This window comes from Dendrobates tinctorius, unplaced genomic scaffold, assembly GCF_039654945.1.
Source record: "Dendrobates tinctorius isolate UK_male_01 unplaced genomic scaffold, ASM3965494v1 ptg000019l, whole genome shotgun sequence".
NCBI lineage: Eukaryota > Metazoa > Chordata > Amphibia > Anura > Dendrobatidae > Dendrobates > Dendrobates tinctorius.
The window spans coordinates 26,716,709-26,731,529 of NW_027361687.1; the positions used below are offsets into that span (position 1 = coordinate 26,716,709).

General features: G+C 42.9%; 1 protein-coding gene across 6 annotated transcripts in view; it reads right to left on the minus strand.

Annotated features, from left to right (window-relative positions):
• Positions 1–14,821, minus strand: part of PAK6 (p21 (RAC1) activated kinase 6) — a 112,898-nt gene that overhangs the window by 41,946 nt on the left and 56,131 nt on the right. For all 6 annotated transcript variants that reach the window (XM_073566741.1, XM_073566740.1, XM_073566743.1 and 3 more), the window contains exons 2-3: positions 7,047–7,259; positions 5,964–6,566 (exon numbers count right to left, since the gene is read on the minus strand). In XM_073566741.1, coding sequence (XP_073422842.1) covers positions 5,964–6,566; positions 7,047–7,250 — 807 coding nt within the window. In that variant the 5' untranslated portion in view covers positions 7,251–7,259. The remainder of the gene's footprint in view (positions 1–5,963; positions 6,567–7,046; positions 7,260–14,821) is intronic.

Consider the following 14,821-nt stretch of genomic DNA (forward strand, 5'->3'; position numbering starts at 1 on the left):
CACATATTATCATCACTGTCCCTGATGGGGCTCACAATCTAAATTCCCTATCAGTATGTCTTTAGAATGTGGGAGGAAACCGGAGTACCCGGAGGAAACCCACGCAAACACGGGGAGAACATACAAACTCCTTGCAGATGTTGTCCTTGGTGGGATTCGAACCCAGGACCCCAGCGCTGCAAGGCTGCAGCGCTAACCACTGAGCCACCGTGCCGGCCCTGGCTCACATCGCAAACTCGACTTCTCCAGCGATGCTCTAGGAGTGTTGAACGCCTATGGAGAAAAGCCCGCACACCAGAAGACTTCATCCACTTCAAATTTATGTTAAGAACCTATAACGCTGCCCTTCACCTCGCCAAACAGACTTACTTCACCACCCTGATCTCCTCACTAGCCAACAACCCCAAGAAACTTTTTGACACTTTTCACTCCCTCCTCAGGCCAAAAGCACAAGCCCCTATCACATACATTTGTGCTGATGACCTGGCCTCCCACTTCACAGAAAAAATAAATAATATCCATCAAGAAATCTGCTCCCAACCACCAAGTGCTGTGACTCCCATCCCTTTCTGCATCTCCCCTGGCTCACTTTCCACATTTGATCCCATCACAGAAGAAGTCTCCAGACTCCTCTCTTCTACTCGTCCGACCACATGCACTACTGACCCCATTCCCTCACATCTCCTCCAGTCTCTCTCTCCAGTCATCACAACTCACCTAACTGCGATCTTTAATCTCTCCCTCTTCTCGGGCATTTTCCCATCCTCCTTCAAATACGCCATTGTTTCTCCATTATTAAAGAAGCCCACTCTCGACCCATCCTGCACAAACAACTACAGACCAGTCTCCAATCTCCCCTTCATCTCTAAACTTTTGGAGCGCCTAGTTTACTCCCACCTTACCCGTTACCTCTCCACTCACTCCCTTTTTGACCCTTCACAATCCAGCTTCCGCCCCGTACATTTGACTGAAACTGCACTCATCAAAGTGACCAATGACCTTCTGACAGCAAAACGCAACGGTGACCACTCTCTGCTCATTCTTCTTGACCTATCTGCAGCTTTCGACACTGTTTACCACCATCTCCTACTCTCTAGGCTCCAGTCACTAGGCATTAAGGACACTGCTCTCTCCTGGTTCTCTTCCTATCTTTCTGCCTGCTCCTTCAGTGTTTTGTTCTCTGGCTCCACGTCATCTCCTCTTCCTCTCACAGTCGTGGTACCTCAGGGCTCAGTCCTTGGCCCCCCCTTCTCTTCTCTCTCTACACGGCCCCAATTGGACAGACCATCAGCAGATTCGGCTTTCAGTACCATCTTTATGCTGATGACACACAACTATACACGTCATTCCCCAACCTTACCCCTGCTGTACTGCAGAATGCCAGTGACTGTCTGTTCGCACTCTCCAACATCATGTCCGCTCTCTATCTGAAACTCAACCTCTCCAAAACTGAACTACTTCTGCTCCCGCCGTCTACTAACCTCCCTAAATCTGACATTTCCCTCTCCGTGGGTGGCACTATAATAATGTTATATTTGACACCAATCTCTCCTTCACATCCCATATACAATCTCTTGCCCGCTCTTGCCGCTTACACCTAAAGAACATCTCTTGAATCCGCCCTTTTCTCACCATGGAACCAACAAACACCCTCACTGTAGCATTGATCCACTCCCGCCTGGATAACTGCAACGCTCTATTAATTGGCCTCCCCGTTAAGCGACTATCCCCTCACCAGTCCATGCTTAATGCAGCAGCCAGGGTCATCTATCTGGCTAATCGGTACTCGGACGCGTCCGCTCTTCACCAGTCCTTACACTGGCTGCCCATTCATTATAGGATCCAATTCAAAGTACTTGTTCTCACCCACAAAGCTCTCCACAGTGCAGCACCCCCCTACATCTCCTCCCTCATTTCTGTCTATCGGCCTAACCGACTGCTATGCTCTGCAAACGACTTTCGACTAACCTCTGCACTAATCCGTACCTCCTACTCCCAACTCCAAGACTTCTCCCGCGCTGCGCCAATCCTCTGGAATGCTCTACCCCAAGAAATTAGGACTATCCACAATTTGCATAGTTTTAGGCGCTCCCTCAAAACACATTGTTTCAGAGCGGCCTATCGTGTTCACTAATCAAAATCAATCTATGTGTAAGTGTGCATGAGTAGCCCATTCACTATCTCCATCCATCCCTCACTCCCTCAAATTGGCTGGACCATTATTGTAAATACACCATTGTAATTACACACCTGTACTTTGTATCTCCCCCACCTCATTGTAGATTGTAAGCGCTCACGAGCAGGGTCGTCTTATTTTGCTTTAATTATTGTATTGTTAAAGCTGTTACTTATGACATGTTTTGAAACTGTTAAACTGTAAAGCGCTGCGGAATATGTTGGCGCTATATAAAGATTATTATTATCTCATGCTGTAATGTCTGTATACTCTCTTTTCCTTCCTCCCCTGCCCAGAAGCTGTGATCTTATGCTGTAATTTCTGTATACTCTCTTTTGCGTCCTCCCCTGCCCAGGAGCTGTGATCTCCTGATGTAATGTCTGTATACTCTCTTTTGCTTCCTCCTCTGCCTAGGAGATGTGGTCTGATCAGACCATGTCACTGTACAGTCAGACACAACCATTACACAGTACACATCAGAGGCATATTTATAAGATCATCTCAGCGCAGGAACATTTTAATTGAATACATCAAATTGTGGAGTTTATTTTTATTCCAAGATCTTTTGATTAAAATATACTTTTGTTCGTGGCACAATCCCATTAACTGCTTTTTCACAAGTTCACTTTTTATGGTTTTATGGACATTGTGTGTGGTCTTTAATATTAACATTGTATTGCTTGTATTCTTATTAGCCAACTTTCATAGATGTCCTTTTTGGAGGATCTAGGGTTTTTTACCCAAATCTCCTCTACCATCAATAGACAGAGCATCTTGCCATCACTTTATAGAAACCTTTTGGTTTTCCAACTTTTACAGACGTTGACATAGGGCAGCTGTTCCCTTTTTTCGGGAAGCTTCCAGAGCATTTCAAGATAATTGGCATATATACATATATTTCTGGTGGTATTTACACGGTGATAAGGTTATTGCTCGAGAAGAATTTATATGACATTTTTCTACAGATAATATTGAACCGCCCATGTGTTCCTAAGGGAAACTTAACTCTTTTGCTAGGACTTAAAGAGTAACTTCTAATTCTTATTTAAGCAATCAATGGTACACCTGAAAATAATCAATTTAGTAATATAGTTCACTCGTTTCATAGGTAAAATCTGTATTCAGTGAATACAGATTTCCCATTACTGAGAGAGGAGACTACAGTTGGTGCTTATAAGATTCTGTGGAGGGGGAGGAGCTAGAGGCTGACACATACATTCTAGTGCGAGTTCTCCTGAAATGACAGTTACAGTTCTCCATAAAAACTTATGGGCACCAACTGCCATCTCCCATCTTAGTAATGGCAAAAATCTACATTCACTGAGGACATATTTTACCAAGAATTGAGCATTTTGAGAGTGAAGCATTAATCCAGGAGTTAAAAGAAGCAGATTTCTCGGATATATTACATGTTTCTTTATTCTATCTTACTATTGATTAAAAAAAATTGCTGGTTACTCTTTATAATAATCTTTGATAATTATAAGCTGTACACCATCTTTTGGAAAAGGAAAGTATATTGTGGCTTACAGTCATGATGGTACTATGGGTATTACAAGGAGTACTTTAGTAAGGCTAGAACTACTTTGGATTGAGGACTACAGTGAATTTTTACTATGAAAAATATTGTAATGACCCATTCAGACCAGCCAGTAGGTAAACAAGTGATATGAGGAATGTTCGTTCCCAACCATCAGGCTAATAAACCCAATAAATGAGCAAATCTGTCATTTGTTGGGTATGACGGGTTTTAAACTAGCTTAAAAATCATAGTTATCAGCAGCACATTCCTACTTGTAATTCGTGTGATTACGCTGCAGATATTGATGATCTTCCGTAGTCGTAATCCTAGCAAGAAGTAGCAATGATTGACAGGGGTCCCTAACTAGTTCACTACCCTACTGTGAGAGCAGGAGCTTTAAAAAACAGTATTAGGATGTTGTTCAAGTGCTCCTACTGCTTCCAAGGAATAAGTCCTGCTGTCAGGTTTCCTTTCGGGGATGCATGATCAGAGTATTTGAGGCGAGCCATAGCTAGTGCACTCGTCAAGGAAGACTTGATGCACTGCATGTATCTAGCTGTAATTTCTATTAAAAAAAACACATTCACTATTCCCCTCAAGTGGCAAAAACATATAGGAGAGATATTACACTCAAAACCCTACCACTGGACAGGTTGTGGAATGAGTTGCCTGAAAAACTCCAGAACATCCATCTCGGCAGTTGTCCTACTGAAATGTGCCAGTATCGGAGGAGGAAAGCTAAGGGTACCGTTACACTTAGCGATGCACCAGCGATCCCGACAACGATATGGATCACTGGTGCATCGCTAAGTGGTCGCTAGTGAGCTGCCACACAGGCAGATCTCACCAGCGACATAGCAGGAGTCGGGGGTCGCTACTTACCTGTCAGACGAGGCGATCCTGACGTCCTCCCGCCCGCGTCCACGTGTCGCTCGTCGGCGCCACAGGAAGCGCCGCAGGAAGCTGACGACGAGAAACAGCCCAGGACGTTCTCGCGCGACCAGTGATGAGCAGCGGGGGAGCCGGTCGGAGGTAAGGATCACACACATAAGACATGCATTGTCCCACTATGCTGCCACCAATAAAATGATGGCCCATATACAAATGGAGGAACAAATTTACAGCAATAGTAAGAGACAATAGAGCTGCTAGGAACCACCGGATTACCAGACTGACACTTGACCCCACCAAAGAAGAAATGCCAAAAGTCCTATTTAATGTCAGGCACAGACTGTGGAGTGATCTCCTGGTACAAAGCCATTAATAAAGACTGGCATGTCACACTTGAGCCTTAATCATGATTTTGTTGGAATATAGGCAGCCTGTTTTGGACGGTGTTCAAGCCAGAAAGTTAATGGGAACCTGTCGTTCGATTCTTGCTGACCAAGCCTCAGGTGGCATCAATCAGAGTCTGGCTCTGAGATAGGTTATTCTCTGAAATTCCCTGAAATTCCCCAGTGTTTCAAAAAAAAAAAACGTAGTTTAAAGATTCGGCTGGGGACCATAGCATAGTGTCACCTGCGGCTATCTTCTCTCTGCATCTCTCCAGATGATTGGCCGGTCTCTTGCTATGTACAAGCATGGGGGAGATCTGTCAATCAGCTAGAGCGGAACAGGACTAGTCTAGTCCTCATCTGGATATTTAAACTATGTTTCTGTGAATCACTAGAACATTTCAGAGAAAGCTATGCCTAGCTGAACTATTGCAGCCAGACTCTGATGACCTCCAAAAGGAATCAAATGACAGCTTTGCTTTAAACCTACTCCAGCTATGATCGGGAGTAGAATTACTCTACTTTTCCATCCATTTTCTTTAAGTGATTGATTTGTAGGCCTGATGTTAACAAGTCCAAACTAGGCAAGCCCTACTCAGTTTTCCCATCTCCTTAAAAAAAGCCAAAATCGATTAACTTCTATTGGCATAAAATGGAATAATAGATGGGGAAGGACCTTACAAACCTTATTCTTAGGAGAAACGGTTGTTGGGCATCTTCTCCAAATAGTAACCCTATGTATTCAATGTTCTAAAACAGGTAGTCGGCTAAACCCATCATTGAGCCTAGTGACTTTGGTGATTTAAGACTTCCACATTTGCAGTCATGCATTAAGCTAAGGAAATCCGTAAAACATACTGTAGACTGCATAACAAGGCTTCTTGTACTGTTGTGCATTCTTCTAAATCCACCACAAACCATAAAAATGCAACATCGGATAAAAAGCTTATATAAACAGCTTAGTTCTGCCGTTCAAGAAAACAAATCATACCTTTCTCTGTTGTGCTGGGACAGGCTTCTCCAAGCAGTTCTCATTGCCCGAAGGCTCAAAACCACTCCTTAGCAGTCCCTGTTTTGTAAGACTCTCAGCAGATCTGGAGACAGGACCCTCTTCTAACAGAGTCTCGTGAGATAGCTGCCGTTTTGTAGCACGTGTATCTTGCTCAAAGCTACAGCCTCCATTAATGTTCTTGCGTAGACCACTGGGAGATCTCGAATGACTCACACGATCTACTGAGTCCTGAAAGTCCCCGGGGTCTAAGGATTTTGCTTTACAAACCGAACCGTTGGGTTTGGATGGGCTGTCGTCGGTAGGCTTGTAGTCTGGCCACATGGTCTGCCTCCTGTTGGACTTGGAAGTACCATTGCAGTTGATGTAGTTGGAACATTTGTCAGGTAGATTTGGCTCCGGTATAACATATGGTCCATTGTTCGGCCTCTCATCCCCAAGCACCCCCAAAGACTGAGCTCGCCTTCGCGTCTGGGGACTTCGACCCCGCAGAGTGTTAGAGCTGGTTACAGAAAGTTTTTGAATGTCAAGCAGAATCCCTGAGATGTATCCTTCCAATCCAATGGTGCTGCCACGAACAACAGTCTACGAAGAACATGATAAATAATTACATTTACAAGTTAATTAAGGGTGAGTGTATTAGGATGTGTCATTGTAAAGTATATGGGCTGGGAATAATTTTCCATTTTGGGAAGCATATAAAAAATGCTGCAAGATACAATGAAACTGCTTTGATAAAATCACTGAAAACTCTGGTCTTAATGGAGGTGATAATTTGGTAAGCCAAGTGCCCATCCCTGCTCATTCTGGGCTTAGAAGTCCAGTGGGTAGACCTAATCAGTAATTGACAGCCATCACCATATACATACTCATACAGGGAAGTCTGTCAATTACCGATTAGGACCACCCACTGGACTCCTAATCCCAGAATGAGCGGGGATGTCAATGAAAAAAATACAAGTCACATTTTTTTTCCAAGCTGACGGGCTCCCTTTTAAGGACTGGTAATTTAGCATTACTCTAGCCGTACACGCAGGATTAGATAATACAGTATATTGTACTCACTTTCATAGGCTTTAGCTGCATTGGAGTGATCCTGGAAGGGTCCACTACAGGTTTTGGACGCCGCAACGTGTCCAGGACATTTTGCCATTGTGGGGGAAGACCAATAAATCTGCCTTCTTTGGCATCAAAGGAGGTATGTACACGGTGCTGAAAGTTCAGCGGAGCAGAGATCTCGGGACGTTTCTTTTTCTTTTTTCGGAACATTATGTTAAACTGAAGGCAGGGAAAAGAAAAAAAATCTATTACATTAAAATAATCTAAAGATAATACATCTGGCCTTCTATTGTTAGGGCGAAAATTTGTTCAATGGTTTTTAGGAGCTACTTGAACCATGATGACCGGAGCAAGTGTGTCAACATGACTGATGATTTTGATGTTGGGCAAGATATGGGACAAGCAGGTCATGTTTCCTTGATAAGATATGAAGAAATTTTTTGGAGTTGCAGAGGTTGCAGCTGCATCCAAGTTCTGAAGCCGGAGGGAGTTATCCTGCCCTGTATTAGAAGAGCAGTAATGCTAAAGATGTGATATTTATGGGGCCGTTATTAATTTAGAACCTAAGATAAAAACAAAATGAGCAAATACCCTGTAATAAGTAATTAGTACATGTAAATAATGTAGGATACTTTGTTTACGTTATTTTGATAAAAAAAAAAAGGAAAAGCCATCCCACCGCGACAAGGTGTACCCAGTCGGGATAGTACCCAACTCTTATAGTTCACCTCACTATGTGTCAGCAGACGTCCTACTATCTATTATGTGAACTGCAAGATTTAGGTACCCTAATGTATTGTAAAGATTTAGGTACCGTCCATATTGGGTACACTTTGTCGCGGTGGGATAGCTTTGACTTTTTTCATCAAAAAAATGTTAACCAAGTACCCTATGTAGTATTTTTTATGTTAGGTTCTGCTTGTTAAATGGCAGTGTAAATCCACACCTAGGCTTTCCACTTATACCAACATATGCTCTGGGTCAAGTTTTGGGGTTTTGGTGTTGTTATTTATTTAGTATCAAGGCCCAATATTCTCATACAACACCTCTATATGGCATAATTAAAGGTATATTTTCATCTGTATATAATAACATACAGCTTGGAAATGCAATCAGTGGGGGTTGAACATCCGAGACCAACACTGAATCAGAATGACTTACCATGATGCCCCTTCACAGTTTTTGTCTGCAGAAAGATGTTCCCAACCACCAGCTACACTCAAAATAGTGACAAATGTAGTTTCTTGCACAACCAGGTGGCCAGGGAAAACTATGAAGAGGACTTTGCATTTAAACAGCGCTGTGTGTGACCTCTTCATTTTTAACATCAGTCAGACAGAGCAATTGCATATCCTTGCCATATGTCAAAACCTACCAAGATTGGAATTCACCTTTAAGATGTCAACTTAAGTTGTCAGGCCTGGCAGCCCCCCTTATTTATTAGGAATAGAGATGAGCGGATCGCTTTTTACAACCCCAGTGCTGGTCAGTGTTCTCTACCAGTGGACAGGAGCTGCACGAATTTCCTGAGTTTCTGAGTTCCCCAGGGCGACTTTTGGTTTGCCGGTTTGGCGTAACGTCAGTTGTGCAGCATACAGGTAATATCTTGTCAACCCCGCTAATCATAAGCCGAACCTCGGATCCCGGAGAGTAAGGAAATTCGTACACCTCCTGTCCACACACAGAGCGCAAACCTGGACCACGGATATACAAAGTGAAAGACTCATATCTAATTAGAAATCTGTAGATCTATGGCCTGACTTGGGTTCCCACACACGAGATAGTTGTCATCCAAACCATGGTTCACGCAAAAAGCTAACGCTCCCGACTCACCCATACACAGGAGCTCTAGCTCTGCTTCGTGCTCCTGTGTTGTGTACAAGAGAGCGGCTGTCAGACTCCTGTGGTGGTGGCTAATCTCACCAAGAACAAAAGAATTGACACTCCAAGACAGGACATGACAGATCCTGATCACCATGGACATACCAATTTCTCTGTTGATCAAGTGTGTCCATATCAGTGGGTTTAGCCAACATTAGAATTGGCTTCTGTAGAATTAAGGGCCCATACAACATATACAAACATGGCCAAACCTGGCAATATTGATGGGGTCAACCAACAGTATAATGAGTATGGGTTTCAACCAAGTCTCCACTGATAGATTAAGTCCAAGGAGATATGGATCTGTGTGGTCTGATTTAGCACTGCAGATACTTTGCTTTCTAAGAGATAATTTGCCACCAGAGTTGCCTGGCAGGGTCTTTCTCATAGAGAACACAGGAAAGATCGGCAGAGTAAACAGGTGGGATAGCTGCCGGACAAACGATTGGCGATCAGTCAACTAAAGCAGTGGACCCCAACTTGTCATGCTTTAAGAGACCTACTTAGCTCTGAGAAATGGATGTGAGCCACATTCAAGAATAATGAAAGCCAAAGCTTTCACGCAGATATCATACAGAGACCTTGTACTGCTTGGTCTTAAAGGCAGTATACTTATGTAGGGGTTCCCACCTTGCCTCATTCAGTATTTTTACATCCAACAGTCCACTAACTGGCAGCTGAAAATTTTACCCTACTATCTCCATGGCCAGCCTGTGTGCCTCCAGATTTGCTCTTCTATGTCTGGCTACTCACAAAAGTCACTTTCTGGAGACCTACTTGTTAGCCATTTGCTAGACCGGATACACCAAGATGGCAAATAGCCGTGAGCCACACATAATGAGTCCACAAGAAAGATGTGGCTCCCAACCCACAAGTTGGGGACCCCTGATCTAAAGTGTATGGGTTACTTTAGTCTCAATTAGAAGTTAGGCCACATCAATAGCAGACACATAAAACCAATTTTCACATTGCTGCTGCTGTAAATGTCGGCTAAGGCAAAATCCATACCAATCTGTGAATTGAGCATCAATCGATAGACAGCCAAATCTGCCGCACAATTTACACTGCAGAGATTTTGTAAAATCTCATCCACATCCCCGGCACTGAAATACACAGAGGAGGATTATAACCATAGGAGAGGTCTTAGCTCAGTAGTCAAGGATGAATCTTGTTAACCCGTCCTACAGTCCTTTCCCAAAGCTCTACACAAGTTCTCAGATAATAATATAATGTTTAGGAGGTTGATTTTTGTTTTTTTGTCCAAGGCAAAACCGGTCCTCCAGAAAATTGCAATTTTCGTAATAGGGAAGAAATTAATTGCTCGAATTTCAGCTGACAAGCAATAATTGTGGATCACACGATGCTAATTCACCTAAACAGCTGATGCTGCAGGCGAAGAAACAATCAGAGAACACAAAAGGACAGAATAAGTGACTTTCTTGGTCCTTAGTGAGTCAAGCATAAGATTACCTGATGCCTTGTAAGGATTACTCCAGTAATGATGTTTAGAGACGAAGAAATGAAAACAAGAAAAATGGCATCCGGGTAGCACTGCAGACATTGCCATTTACAGAATGGGATTATTCAGCCAATATTTTACATCAGGACTCTTCAAGCTTTTAGAAAAAGAGACCATCAACTGTGTCATCAATATCTCGTATAGGACAAACCTTTACAGTTATAGCAAAAAAAAAAAAAAATGGCATGGCAAGGTGTGAGAAAGAAAAAAACTAAAATATATTTTGTGTGTTAAAAAAAAAATATATAAAAAATGTATTTGATGCACAAACAAAAGTTTACAAGTCTATTCAAGGGATTCTCTTCCTTTCAAAACATTTCTCATGACTCCATACAGCCATTGAGCAACTCAGGCCCCCCATACACATTACAGTAAAGAAGCCCCCCTCCTCCTCCCATCAAAGTTTTTATCCTATTAATATATTGCAATCATATTATACAGCACCCTGTACTTACAATTGCTCATTTTCCCTTCTACCCAGATAATTATCATCTTTTCCATTAGGTCTATGACATGACATGATTACGAACTGACGAGCTGAATCCTTCTAAGCTCCATGTAGAAACAGGAGGTCAATTTTCCCTGCACAAGTCAAGAGTCACTGCAAAAGTCTATGACAAGGAAAGCAGAGCAGATGAGTCAGAAGGTGAAAAGGGGATGATAAATGCAGGGACATGAGATGGTAGCAGGTTGATCGCGAGAAACTCCACTGATCCCAGTGAGGAGGGTCTGAAGTGGCCCTTTGGAGTGGAGAAGTGACTGCTTGGTTATCTGGCTGTCCCATAGACAATGAATGAAGTGGTGGTCCACATGCGTGACCACCAAGTCTGTTAATGAGACCCTTCAGAGCCCTGTTACTAGGGCAGTGAATGTTAGTTTAAAATAAAGATCCTCTTTAACAAGTTGACTGCCTTCTCCAATTTTTGCAACTCTGCTGTTTCTGGGACAGTTTTTCCTTTGAATTTTTTCTGTGCCCCTCTGTTTCAGTGTTTTGTAGAAGAGCACTCGATGTGCATATATTCCCATTCAACCAACTGGGCCTCTACCACCTCTGTGGGCCTTTGCTTTTTCTCTTCTATGATGCTGGCCAATCAAAACACGTCCGCATCACAGAGAGAGGGTAAAGCAAATGTCCACAAGAAAGGTCACAGGTACAGCCTGGTTCAGCTTTACTCACAGTCTGTAGTACACACAGGTGCCTGCCTCTGTGCCATGTTCTCCGGGTCAGGGACTCAGTCAACCTCCAGGTCAGATGGAATGCTCCCTGCCAACATGTGCTTTTCTGAACATCTCCTCTTATAGTGCTCTTGGTGTGAAGTACTCCTAGTACTGAGTTACACTGGAATTCCTCCTGACAGATGTTCCCAAGAACTATACTTGTACGGCAGACAGCTGTAGCCTGCTTCGGGGACTCCTTACTCCTAAGTCCCGGCTCACTATCCAAATTGCTGTTGTGCCCCCAAGTCTTAGATGGATGTAGTGCATTTACAGCCCACTATTCCACCGTTGTCTGCTGTAGGACCCTTAGTATCCATACAACCTTGGGGACTGGGCCCCGGCCTTGCACTTAGAACTTCTAGGCAGGGTTCTCTTCTAACCCACATCCTCTGTTCCCTTTTACTCGTACGATCCGTATTAGTCTTTCCGTCCCATGGAAGATCAGGTTTCTGTTCACTGTCTTTCTCTTTCTTTCTTTTCCTGTGCCAGCAGACCCAGGTCACTGAGATCTGCTGCAGCACCTCCTTCCTCCATCCCTCTCCCAGGGATCTTCACTCCTCACTCTCTCCACTCAACTCAACTGAACTGACTGACTGACTGCCTGAACTTCTAAACCTTCCCACTCTTTTATGTATTCTAACTCCACCTGCCTCCCAGCACGTTTCGTGTTCCAAGCAGGGAGCCACCAAAGGTGCTCTGCTACACTCCAAGCAGGGAGCCGCAATGTGGCTTTGCTACACTACTTTGTGATGATGGGTGCAGGTGTTGGAATGTGGTAAGGAGCCTCCAACTTACCTGGATGATGTGGCACCACACCTCAGGAGGAGGTGCAGTACCTTTGTGGCAACTGAACCCTCAGGGGCGCCACACGCACATTTGGTTGAAAGGGCTTATTTGCATATTGGGCACATTTTAACAACGATGAGCATAACTTTGGAATGAAAGAGTGCAGAAAAAAAACTGTTCTAGAATCAGTGTAGTATTTCAAATGATTATTCCGATCTTAAAGAGGACCTAGATCTCAGTATCGCCTCCAAAGTCATCCTCACTTAGCTAGTTTCATCCAGGAGTTTTCTTAAAGAGGCCCATTATCCTTTAGTTCTTGAGAGATCCTTTCTTTATGAACATTCACCTGGAGAGTTCACCTGTATGGAGTAGACTGAAGAAATAGCCATCAGCTATAGATGTACAGGTTTTACTCCCCCAGCAGTGGAATCATGCAACTAAGCATTCATCTGTAAATACTACTGACAACAATATACTGAAAAGATTAGTCTGCTCCTTATCTCCTTCCCATAGATGTCCATCAAGAAAAGCCTGCTTCGTTAATCATTGATTTCTGTTCCTCCAGTATTTGTATTAGTGCTTTGTGGTTAACTACACTCAGAGACTTAACAATCCCAACAGTATTTGATTATTGACTGTCCCTGCCATGTACCCTCAGGGATGTACTTAAGGATAATTAGTGGACAAATGATGTAATTCAACCCAAAGACCTAACAATAGTAGTATGGAACAAAAACAAAAAGGGTGTAAGGAGAGTGTCAAATGGTAGTGGAAGAATTGTTCTTTACTGCAGGTATAAAAAACAACCCATTTCGAGGGCAAATCGTCCCTTTCATCAGGTATAGAACACCAATAAAATAATGAGGATGATGCATGATATCAACATAGTTGAACAAAAATACAGCCTTTTTATTTTAGATCAGCGGTCAATGGCCCATCACATTCAGAGGACAGTCAGAAAAGACTGACCACAGTGTCCTTCTTGGGTGCAAAAATGTAGGATTCAAAATATTCATGCCAATATTTCACTGTTCTCTTGATCCCTGTCATTTACATTGGAATCTTAGGGCTACCAACAACATTGACTGGAGGATGACTTTGCTGATGTTTAAAAACGGGCTTGTGCCTAGCATTGGTAAGAGGAACATGGCTGGTACTGTTCAGTGGTGAATATGTCTGGTGGTATTATTACACTAGGAGTTTTAGATTTTTTTGTGTTTAGCTGGTACAATGGCTCTAAAACATGTACTGCCCTTCCATTTTTGGCTCTTAAACCCCTTTACCTCATAGTCCTTTCCAAGTCAAAATTTACACAGACACTGTAGGAGAATTAGTGCACCTGCATCATCCTCAACCCCCTCCATACATAACGCACATAACACGTTTCATAGAAGGAACTTACTTCATTTTTGTAATATCTCCAACTAATTAAAAGGATCTTTCACCAGGTCAAAAATTGACAGTTTTTGCTCTTATTTTATCCCCATTGTTGCCTTAAATATTCATTTCTTAATGCACTATAGAGTTCTAGCGATATATAGTATTTTTTATTTCGTGCTCATTTTTATAGTCTTTACTGTAGAGTTGATGCTTATATGGTAAGACAAAGCAGCATAAAGACACGCCCCCGAGGATCCTGTGAGCACCAGCCCCTTTGTAAATGACAAAATTAGCACTAAATAAAAAGGCCAATATCTGTGGAACCATATGGCAGATTTTGAAAAAGAAAAAAGCTGAATTATCCGGGAAACAATAGTAACACAAAATAAGAGGAACAGCTGGATACTTTTGACCTGCTGACAAGTTCTTTTTAAAGTTAGCTGAAGATACTACAAAATAAGGTAAAGTGCTCCTATAAAAATTGTGACATATCCTATGATGGGATGGGTATGAGTGAGACCTGGTGACAGGTCCTCTATTATGCTGTATATGTCACCTTAGGAAGCCATTAATCTGCAAACTATTTAGCATTCACTGCCTGAATATATACTTATCGGATAGCCGTCAGCCCAATGATTGCGCATGTAGAAGGTATGAAACGTCCCATGACAGTACATAAGTACCAGTCTCATCCAAAGTGACAGAATATGCCAAAGTGCCATAAATATCCCAAATCTCATGGTCACTGTGAGATCAGGTACGCGGATGCAGTGACAGACAGGAGGCACAGCAATGGTTAACAGATTTATTAACAGGGGAATACTCCATGCAGGGAGGTAAAGGGTTAAACAATGGATTAAACAGAATAAATGGCAAAGGATATTGTAAGGTGAAGAACAACGGCTCAAATAAAGGTAGTTGTCAGGAGTCACTCAAACTGTACTCCTGTTGTGAACTCAATAGCGTCGGCATCGGCTGGCACGGTGTCTTTTCCAGG